Source organism: Gymnoscopelus microlampas (genome assembly GCF_963454915.1).
Source record: "Gymnoscopelus microlampas genome assembly, chromosome: 5".
NCBI lineage: Eukaryota > Metazoa > Chordata > Actinopteri > Myctophiformes > Myctophidae > Gymnoscopelus > Gymnoscopelus microlampas.
In genome coordinates this window covers 53074280-53084865 of record NC_139942.1, presented here as the reverse complement: position 1 = coordinate 53084865, position 10586 = coordinate 53074280, and the positions used below count along the sequence as shown (strand labels likewise).

At 40.8% G+C, this 10586-nt stretch overlaps 2 protein-coding genes across 3 annotated transcripts in view; both read right to left on the bottom strand.

The window, feature by feature from the left end:
• Nucleotides 1-728: 728 nt before the first annotated feature.
• Nucleotides 729-7189, bottom strand: cryz (crystallin, zeta (quinone reductase)). Its single transcript, XM_084057375.1, has 9 exons — nucleotides 7163-7189; nucleotides 5818-5933; nucleotides 5163-5315; nucleotides 4227-4390; nucleotides 3562-3613; nucleotides 3048-3197; nucleotides 2695-2796; nucleotides 2010-2105; nucleotides 729-1458 (listed from the first exon to the last, which is right to left on the bottom strand). The coding sequence occupies exons 2-9, from the start codon at nucleotides 5929-5931 to the stop codon at nucleotides 1297-1299; spliced, it is 993 nt and encodes a 330-aa protein (XP_083913501.1). The 5' UTR covers nucleotides 5932-5933; nucleotides 7163-7189; the 3' UTR covers nucleotides 729-1296.
• A 303-nt stretch (nucleotides 7190-7492) lies between these two features.
• LOC311045518 (protein RoBo-1-like) overlaps nucleotides 7493-10586 on the bottom strand; it is a 6210-nt gene continuing 3116 nt past the window's right edge. For both annotated transcript variants that reach the window (XM_084057414.1, XM_084057415.1), the window contains exons 5-6: nucleotides 8878-8997; nucleotides 7493-8719 (exon numbers count right to left, since the gene is read on the bottom strand). In XM_084057414.1, the coding sequence (XP_083913540.1) occupies nucleotides 8448-8719; nucleotides 8878-8997 (392 nt within the window). In that variant the 3' untranslated portion in view covers nucleotides 7493-8447. The remainder of the gene's footprint in view (nucleotides 8720-8877; nucleotides 8998-10586) is intronic.

Below are 10586 nucleotides of genomic sequence, written 5' to 3'. Positions count from 1 at the left end.
CGTTAAGCGACTGTGTGTATGTGTGTGTGTGGGTTATGTTACCTGGGCCCTGTGTGGAGCATGCTCAGTAGGGGCTGTCCGCTGTCACCTGAGAGCCACAGATGTCACTTGTGACTGAGTGCAGCCGGTGGGCCTTTTATCTGGATCGTTTTACATGGAGTCACGCTTTAGTTGTACAGGTCACTTTAGCCCTAGTTTGTCTTAGAGTTCAGTCAAGTTTAACCACTTAATGTAACTTTCCTCTCCTACCCCGGATTTGAACCTGGTTTGCTAAGGCAAGTGATGATTTTTTTTTTGCCATTGAGCTAATAGAGCCTGCCTGCTTGCTCAAGGGATAAATTGAATCTTGACCATCAGGTAAAAATTTGTGTCAGATCCTGTGTCTAGGTGAGACATGACCTTTGACACAATCTCAATAGAAGAGCAGTGAGACAAAATATATCCACCCCTATTATATAAGTTATATACTCTACCATACAGATTGTCATTGGAATAAAATGACATTAAATATCTTCAACAGGTGGTGTGGTACTTTCAGTTTAGCAGAATGGTATTCCATTTACTTTCATGATTTATAAAGCACGTTCACTCAAGTATACCCATTCAGAAGTCAACAGAAGCTGACATTTATTCAAAAATAATTATTTACTCTAAAATGGTTACATTTTATGCAATAATTAAAATGTCATATATTATACAGTACATTTTAAATGTAAAAAGTTCATCTTGACCTAAATTATTTCATTAATTAGTTAGCAACGGTATTCAATGTATGTTCTTTAAAACAATTCTCTTGATTTAGCTCCAGGGATGGTCCTGATGGAAGAAGTACTCATATTTTTTTACCATCGTTTACTAAACGCATATCATGATGATTTAAAAAATACTTTAAACCAGCGATTGAAAACATAAAGTGTTTATGAAAATGTTTACTAGGGTAATAAAATCAAGTGTTAAGTCCGGCCAAAACCTTGTTCACTTGTATCGAGAGTAAATTCGTCTGGAGCCTGCAGGAGATGAAATGCTACTGGACCATTAATGGGAACTGCACCCGGAAGTGAGCTTCAAATCCTCACTGAGATTCCTTGGCGCCTGATAATACTCATGAGATATTATTTTAAGTCTCCTCATTTTGATACAAATGTTGCACACTTTGCAACATTTTGATACAGTATACTCAAATCATATCACTTCAGTACACCTAACAGTACACAGTACCAGCATTGGCCCACAGCCTGGGTTCAAACGAGACTGCGTTCTCTCTCATTGGTAGAGCCTTCTGACCTCACATGACCCTCACATGGTCAGCACCACCTTCCCAGCTGCCCCGGGACACTGGATGATGTCATGGTGGGCCTGGGCGGCCATGTCCAGTGAGTACTGGCGGCCGACGGCCGGACGCAGCCAACCGGCCTCCATCCCCGCATAGAGCACCGCCCCACACTCCTTCTTCTCTTCCTGATTGGAGGACACAAAGGAGACACACAGGGGAAGACTTAAAGACGTATGTTGGAGGCAAGAACCACCATTAGATTTTCCTACTTAACCACTATATCCTCATACATCAATTTGAGAAAATAGCTCTTTCTATATAGATAGAATTATAGATAGATTTTCACCATTTAAAAAAATAAGAATTAATCTGTGATTGATCCAAGCACCACCGAAGAAGAGTACACCGAGAAATCACGTGATCACAACAAAAATAGTCTAGGCACCTTTCATGTTAAATGATTTATAAAAGCCACATTTTCTTGTCTTTCTGTTGCTTTTCTGCTGTATTTCAAAAATAAGCCACATTCAAACGGCTATAATAACTCTGGAATGGAGGATCGCGACCGGCCAATTCTTTTTTTCCTCTACTACCGGACCCCCGTGCGTTTAATGAGCCGATCTCAGTGAGGTCGGAGGTCAGAATTTTCCATGATTTTTCAAAGGTACAGTAAAATTGCTGTTTTCGCTGGCAAAATTCCTGGCAGTCAAAGAGTTAAGAATAGATGTCCTCTCACCGGTGTGGCATAAAACAGAGCCACGCCTACAATGCTGCTCTCTTTAATCATGGTGTCTCTGGGGTTGATCTCTATAGGACCTCTACTGCCAACCACCTAGAACAATACACAAGACATCACATTAAACACTTAAACACAGACAGACATTACATTACAGTCATTTAGCAGACGCTTTTATCCAAAGCCACTTACAATAAGTGCATTCAACATAGGTAGGGAACGAAACTACTAATCACCAGATGTCTTAAGTGCATTCTCTTCTAAAACAAGCAACCAAGAGTATACCTAGAGCTAAGGTAAAACGTGCAATATATCAGCTACCTACTTTCTTAAACAGATGAGACAAATAGGAGAATCAAATGAGCAAGAGCTAAAACAAATAAGTGTATCGAATAAACAAGATCCAATAAAACAATAAAACAAGAGCTCGTACAAATAATTGACAACAAGTAGGCCAGGCTAAGAGGAAGGGTCAGGGTAGTGTTTCCTGAAGAGGTGGGTTTTCAGCCTGCGGAGAAAGATGGGCAGTGACTCTGCTGTCCTGACATCAGTGGGAAGTTCATTCCACCACTGTGGGGCCAGAACAGAGAAAAGCCATGACCGGGTGTAGACAGACAGACAGACAGACAGATAGACAGGCAGGTAGGTAGGCAGACAGACAGACAGACAGTTCTTTCTTACAGACCGTAACTCGTCCTCCGTAAGCCAACATCTGCAGGTCGTTGCTGAGGTTGACGTTAGATAACATCTCTACTATCACATCTACACCACGTCCATCTGTAGCTTCCTACAGTACACACACACACACACACACACACACACACACGCACACACACACCACACACACACACACACACACACACACACACACACACACACACACACACACACACATTTGTGACGTTCAGCGACCCAACGAAAAAAGAGATATTTACTCGCAACACATAAAAATTGGTCCGCGACCCAAACATGGGTCCTGACCCACTATTTGGGAAACACAGGCAGGAAATCTATTGGTTGGCATGTGTGTGTGTGTACCATGATTGTTTTAGTGTAGTCTTGTTCTCTGTGATTAAAGGCCAGGTGAGCTCCATTGTTCAGCACCAGCTCCATTCCCTCTGGAGTGCCTGCTGTCCCCAACACCCTGAGGCCCAACGCCCGGGACAACTGGCACGCTGCTACACCCACCTACACACACACACACACGCACGCACGCACGCACGCACGCACGCACGCACGCACGCACGCACGCACGCACGCACGCACGCACGTACACACACACACGCACAGAGACACACACACACACACGAGGGGGAAGAAGACAATACATTTTACCACCTGAATTCCTGATGCTAAAAATAGCTGATCTACAAGCTCACTACACGTGGCCTCATGATGCATTTCATGCATAATGCGTTTGTAGATTTTCAGGGTGCCGACACCAGTGTGCAAACTAGATATTATTATTATTTAATAAAATAATTGTAGTCTTTGTCCCATGGAGTAAAGCTGGTGATGAGTTGAAGTAAAAGAGAAGCAGAGCCGGTCTCACCCCTCCACTAGCTCCGTGAACGAGGACGGTCTCTCCGGCTTTGGCATGAGCTCTGCAACACAGAACAGACATACATGTTTTTTCTTAAATGGAAACAGGTTCAAATGTTCTCATATTATTATTGCGTCTTACTGTACTGTACTGCATACAGAACCAGGGCTCTGTATGCAGTGAAGTATGGTATTCCTATAGTCTTACTTGTGAACAGTGTTGATTTCGTCGACTAAAACTGTGACGAATAATGTTCATCAACCTTTTTTCACTGACGAAAACGAAATAAAAACGAAGCTACGATGACTAAAACTAAGACTAAATATATTGACAACATAACTAAAATGTTAGTGAGGGACTAGTGGAGAAGGGATCCAGTAGAAGTAAAAGACAGTCATTTTATGTTTGGTTGCGCTCGGTTGTTGTTGCGCTCTGAAAATAGCAGATCTACAAGCGTCGCGGCTATTTTCAGCACGCAACCAAGTGTAAAATCAGCCATTAAGATACCATCAAGGCACCGCCAAAATAAAATGTAGTCGACTACATCAACTGTAGATTTAGTCGTCTATAATCTTATGATATTTAGTCGACTAAAACTAGACAAAAACTAGAGCATTTCAGATGACTAAAGTATGACTGTATCCAGTAACAGTATGGTATTCCTATAGTCTTACTTGTGAACCAGGGCTCTGTATGCAGTGAAGTACGGGACTCCTATAGCGGCTCCCTGGGTGAAGTCTAAAGCGTCAGGCAGTCTGTGGACAGAGTCGTCCGTGGCCACGGTGTACTCTGCATAGCCTCCTGACTCTGTGGCCGTGCTGAACACTCTGTCACCAGCCTGGAACACAAGAAACACACACACACGTTTGTACTGCTATCCTTGTGGATCCGTGGGGATGTCAGAAGCAATGTGTAATTAAAATAAATCCCATTTTTACTTGACTTTTATGTAGCTTTCCTCTTCTACCCCGGATTTGAACACCTTTGACACGATCTAAAATTAAATGTCTGAAAATACAACCATCCCAATTGTGTAAGTTATATTGTATACATACTCTACCAGACCATACAGAAAATGACATGTTATTCATTAAAAGAAAGTTGCATAGTGCATTTTTACCCTAACCCTAACATTAACCCCCAATCACACCTAATCCTAACTTAAAAATCCCTATCTTTAACACTAAAACTAAGCCTCACACTAACCCTAAATATAATAACCCCTAAATGCACAAATCCTAACCTCAATCTTTTCTAATTTTGAGCCTTTCCCTCATAAGAAAACATCCCCATGAAGGTCATTTCTGACTGGTATTAGTAGGTTTGTGAGGATTATTGGTCCCCACAATGAATTATGATATTACAATTCCTTTTGCCTTAATTCCCCACTCCTGACTTAACAGACACTGCCACGTAGGCCTACTACAGCCTTCTGTAGGCTCCCCATAGACAAAACCTACTACAGCCTTCTGTAGGCCCCATAGACAAAACCTAATTCTGCCGGTACACATTTTGTGACTGTGTGATTGTGTGCAGAGCAGGCAGGCCTAACTGGTGCAACATAATAACATCATATAAAAGCATAGCTTTAAAGGCACAACCTACCCCACCTTTACTGCAGTGACTCCCTGTCCCACCGCCTCCACCACCCCAGACACATCGGTGCCCGGGGTGTACGGCAAGCTGGGTTTGCGGGCGTAGGTCCCAGCACGGATGTAGGTCTCCACGGGGTTCACTCCACATGCATGGACACGGATTAACACCTACACACACACACACACACACACACACACACACACACACACACACACACACACACACAGTAAAATCACAGTGCTGATGTCATTTTGGCTTTTGAGAAGTAGAACTCATAGATTTATTGAAATGAGAGATTGCTGTTTTCTGACTTGTTGTTTTGTGTTTCAGACCAACATTTAACTTGTCAGTGGTTCTCAAAGTGGGGTCCGGGGACACCCAGGGGTCCTACGGGGGGTCCCCAGCAAAAGTAGCATCACAATTATTTTAACCACTTTATCCATTTATACGTTGGCTATTCAAAAAATAGAAGATCTACAAGCTCACAGCCCTCACAACTTCGTGCCCGCGCTGCGAGCTTGTACATCTGCTATTTTTTTTAAATGTTTGAAAAATATCAAAACCTATTCAGATGTGGGTCCTTGACAGAAAATAAGTTTAAGAATCTATGTTTTATATACCACAGTAACCACACAGAACAAGAGTTCATGTGGAGCAGGTCTCTCTCACCTCCTTCAGCCCGGGGTTTGGCACCGGGACGTCTGAACACAGCTTGAGGACTGACGGAGCTCCAAACTCACTGACTCTGATGGCTCTCATCAGCCTGCAGCCGCTCGCCATCATGTCTGAGGAACATGAAGCACACACACACACACACACACACACACACACACACACACACACACACACACACATACACACACACACACACACACACACACACACACACACACACACACACACACACACAACATCATGGACTTTGGACATGCTGCATACGGACTAGTTAAACAGTGGCTGCAATGCGAAACTGGCCCCTGTGAAAAGTCAATGACCCCCCCATGTTTATATGATGTTTTGCAAAGTATTGTATATTTGTCTGTCATTAAATGTTTCTATGAATTGAGTACAAACGACCCCAATGGAAACAAGCCATAGGCTTTCTTGGGTTCCTGTATTGGTAACTGGACTTTCCTGTGCTTTTTTTTTTGCCAAACTGCTAATAAAGTATTCAATCAATCAATGTTGCCATGTCTGCTTATTATAAGCGACTTTATTGGGCTTGTTTTTCTCTAAAGTTGCTTGTAAATATTGTTTTTTTGCTACTACCTTTAAACATATTTGGAAAAAGGTCTGCTTTTTGTATACAATTTTAAATAGTTTTGGATAACTTCTGCTATGTGTCCCAAAAAAGAGACAAAAACCTGAAAGGTTGCTGCTATTTCGTCTCAAAAAGCTTTATATCAAAAAGCTTTAAAATACCAAGCAACCCCAGTGTTTCCAAGTTGCAATGTGGCTCTGTTTACACAATGCTGTACCCCCTCAAACTGTATTATACTCTCCCCAGTGTTTTTCTTAAATTGTTTTGTTATGTTTTTGACACTTGCTTTAGCAACGTAAACATAAGGTTCCTCGTGCAAAAAAATAAAGCTGCTTTGAAATGTAATTGAATAGTTAAGCTGTAACCTGCTCGCGTTCACTCACCAGGCAGGCATTTAACAGTAAAAGCCTGGTTTCCATTTATTGTTCAGCGCTTACATCCGGTCTGGAGCACACCTGCATCCGGGCAATGTTCACAGGAACACAACGAACGCTTTCCGTATCCGTTCTAAACCGGATCTACACTGTGTAAAGCGAATTGCTCCCAGAGTCTAAAAGTCAAGCTGTCAGACCAGCTAATAACCCACGATAACTTTAGCTATCGGTACATTTATCCGGAATAACGCGTGTCTGTGGCAGGCTGACAGCATAGAGATACTAACACATGTACTATGTAATATGTGGCTCTTGTGTGATGAAGCTATTACAGTAATAATCCGTTGAATTAAATAAACAAGCAGAGATCATTTCTTACCCGCTTACTGCTGTGCTACTGTCATCACGACCAGTGACCACGAGGTGGCGACATGCAGTATAGATTGATGGGACTCCCTCTTTCTTTGGTGTTTCTCCCAGGTGGGCGTGGTTATATGCCTAAACCTAACCTTACAGAAAATGTGCCTGAACCTTATTTTTTAACTCTACGGCCTGCCTGCCCTGAACCAGTGGTTCACAAACTTTTTAGCTCGAGACCCTGTAGATGTAGAAATGTGATGTCTTTATAATAGCAAGATATAACACAGCCATAAGGGGGGGAAACTGTCAAGTAAAAATCTAATTATAAAATAAAATACAATAAAACAAATAAAAATGCAACAAAGATTTTTATTTAGAAAATGCAAACTTGGAACAGGTTCATGCTTCAGTTGACCTGCAGCCATGACACTTGCTTACACATAATGCCTCTCCTCATGAGGACCGAATCTGCCACTGTCTGTCACCTATAAGATCTGCCTTTAATTTTTCTATTCAAGGTTTCAAGCTATAGCTTGAACCCATACTCCTCATAGTATTTTTGTCAATCTACACAAAATGTTCTACACACACATTCCAAAAAAGTAATAATTAAAATAGCAAAATGCGGCCGCTGTATAATTAATGAAGGAAATATCTGTAATCTTTGGATTTCTCTAGGCATGCTATATAGAGTACACACAGGTCTGTTGAAAATAAACATTGAAGGATGTCTCATCATCTCTTCTTTGCTGGGGAACTCAAGTAGCAAGAGTACTAGATACAGCAGGGTAAAAACACCACACAAAAAAGAAACACCATCAAAAACCCATCTCGACCGTCGAGGGCCAGGGCCTGTCAGTGATCCAGTTAAACATCCAGTCTCTTCTGGCTGAACCAGAATTATAATTGTATCAGTGTAAATCATAGAACTTTAGATGTAACATTCAACTATCAACGATGGGACAGGACAGTTTAATGTGTCAAAAACACATTCATGTGGAGTGGTTATTGTGAAAAATATACCAATGAAAGATAATATCAAAATTGGAATTGGAAAAAGTTACACAGTATGACTTACATTACAATAATTTAGCAGACGCTTTTATCCAAAGCGACTTACAATAAGTGCATTCAACATAGGTAGGGAACGAAACCAGAAGTCTTAAGTGCATTTTCTGCTAAAACAGGCAACCAAGAGTATACCTAGCGCTAAGGTAAAAGTGCAATATATCAGCTACCTACTTTCAGATGAGACAAATAGCAAAATCAAATGAGCAAGACATACATAACATGCACTGTTGCTACTAGGACCAGGTGGCTAACATCAATGAAGCTACCAGGATCAGGAGTATTCTAGGATTAACAGTGTTTGTGATTTTGACACTGTGATTTTGTGGTTTTGTGACGCTTGTGATTTTGACACTGTTGCACAAGTAATCTTCACAGCAGCTTATTTTAGCATCTTTGGACACGCTAAAATCAGTGAACATGTTCAGGAGGGCTTGCTTATCTCCACACATGCTCTGTGTGGCACAGCCAATCAGGGTCATGTTTTGGCCTCCATTATGTTCCAGCACTGTGAACACAAAAACACATATTACTGTCTGTGCTTCATACTCCAATAAAACAAAAACAAACGTTTTAAGCATTCTTCTGAGCTGAGGACAGTGTAAAATTAAACACAATATTTGCTAAACTGGAGAGGCAGTCGCCTGCAGCCATAGGCTGATTTACCTGACATGCAGCGTGTCTGATTCCCTAGACACGATAATGTCTTCTGTGTGTCGCTGCAGTTCTGTGGATCTGTGCAAGTGTAGCACTTCTTACCATTCTTAATGCCGCTCAATTGATTATCTGTAAGGTTTACATTTTGATATAATTATAAAATTATTCATAACGATGCCTCAAACCCTGAACACCATGTACAACAAAACAACATACATATTTTCAACTGGCAGACAACCCACAGGACACAGTGGCTAAACAAACCTACATGTGTGACCAATACATTTTCTTGTTTGTTCTTTATTTACCCAGGGTAGTAGCCGAGCACAAGTGCTCATTTTCAGCAACGCCCTGCACATAGAAACACACAGACACATTAAAACCTGGGAGCTGACTAGTACAACCACAGTCTTATACTGTTGGTCACTACGCAGCTCCACTGGAGCAGTTGGGGTTCAGTGCCTTGCTCAAGGGCACTTCAGTGATGTTGGGGAAGTGGTGAACATTCACTTCCCCACCCAGATTTTTTCTGCCGGTCCGGGGATTCGAACCGGCAACCTTCCGGCAACGAGGGTGCTCCTCTAACCTTTGGGCCACCACCATTTAATTTCTTACTTTGTTTTGATCCTACGATTGACACTATATTTACATGTTATGAATGATAAGATATTTCTATCTAATCGGTGCATTCCGTTCTAACCTTGTTTGAAATGTGATTTATTTAAATCAATATTTAATTCATTTGAATAATAAACACTTATTTTTTTGTCTGCCTAATTGAAGAAAAAAGTTTACATTTAAAACTTAACCTAAACGTATATTTACCATAAAGGGACATAATATGGGAGATAAAAAAAAGATATTAAAAAGATGGGTGAAAAGACTTAGACTGAATACCGTTCTGTGAGATCTCGCATAATGTTTAATGATATCTTGCAATAAACAAAAATGTATTGTAGCTACTGAAGGCACTTCTAATCACAGCACAGGTCATAGTTTCAATGTTTTTGTTGGGAGCAGCAGAGAACACAACAAGCTGTCATCATTCCTAAAGAAGTCATTTATGGTCATTTACATTCTTCTTGATCTTGTGACAGAATAGCAGTAATTAATCGTCTAAAAAAATTGCTCCAGTCCCCACTGGCCGCTGTAATGTAATAATAATAATACGTTATATATTAAGATAAAATAAGAGACCTTAGTGGTGGAAGAAGTGGTGGAAGACATAAAAATACTCTGTTACAAGTAAAAGGCCTGTGTTCAAAATGTTACTTGAGTAAAAGTACAAAGTATTGGCATCAAAATATACTTAAAGTACCAAAAGTAAAAGTACTAAATGTTTGAAAATAGCAGATCTACAAGCTCACAACGTGTCGCAATGCGACGTGTTGTGAGCTTTGTAGATCGGCTATTTCCAAATAGCTTAGGTATAAAATGGGTCTAAAGTGATTAATTCATGTTTTATAATATCATAAGCTATATCTGCAAAGTAACTAGTAACTAAAGTTTTCAAATAATTGTAGCGGAGTAAAAGTACAATATTTGCCTCTGAGATGTAGTGGAGTAGAAGTAAAAGTATTGAAAATTGGAAATACTCCGGTAAAGTAAATAAAATCCTCAAATCGTACTTAAGTATAGTACTTGAGTAAATGTACTTAGTTACTTTACACCACTGCAAAGCAGCAACAACAATAAGATTGAAATACAGGATATGTACT

Coding starts and splice junctions, on each gene's coding strand:
- cryz (XM_084057375.1), bottom strand. CDS start 5,931: ATGATGGCGAGCGGCTGCAGGCTGATGAGAGCCATCAGAGTCAGTGAG. Junction 4,391..5,162: donor AGGGAGTCACTGCAGTAAAG/GTGGGGTAGGTT, acceptor CTTGTGTTCCAG/GCTGGTGACAGAGTGTTCAG. Junction 2,797..3,047: donor ACTACACTAAAACAATCATG/GTACACACACAC, acceptor TGTGTACTGTAG/GAAGCTACAGATGGACGTGG.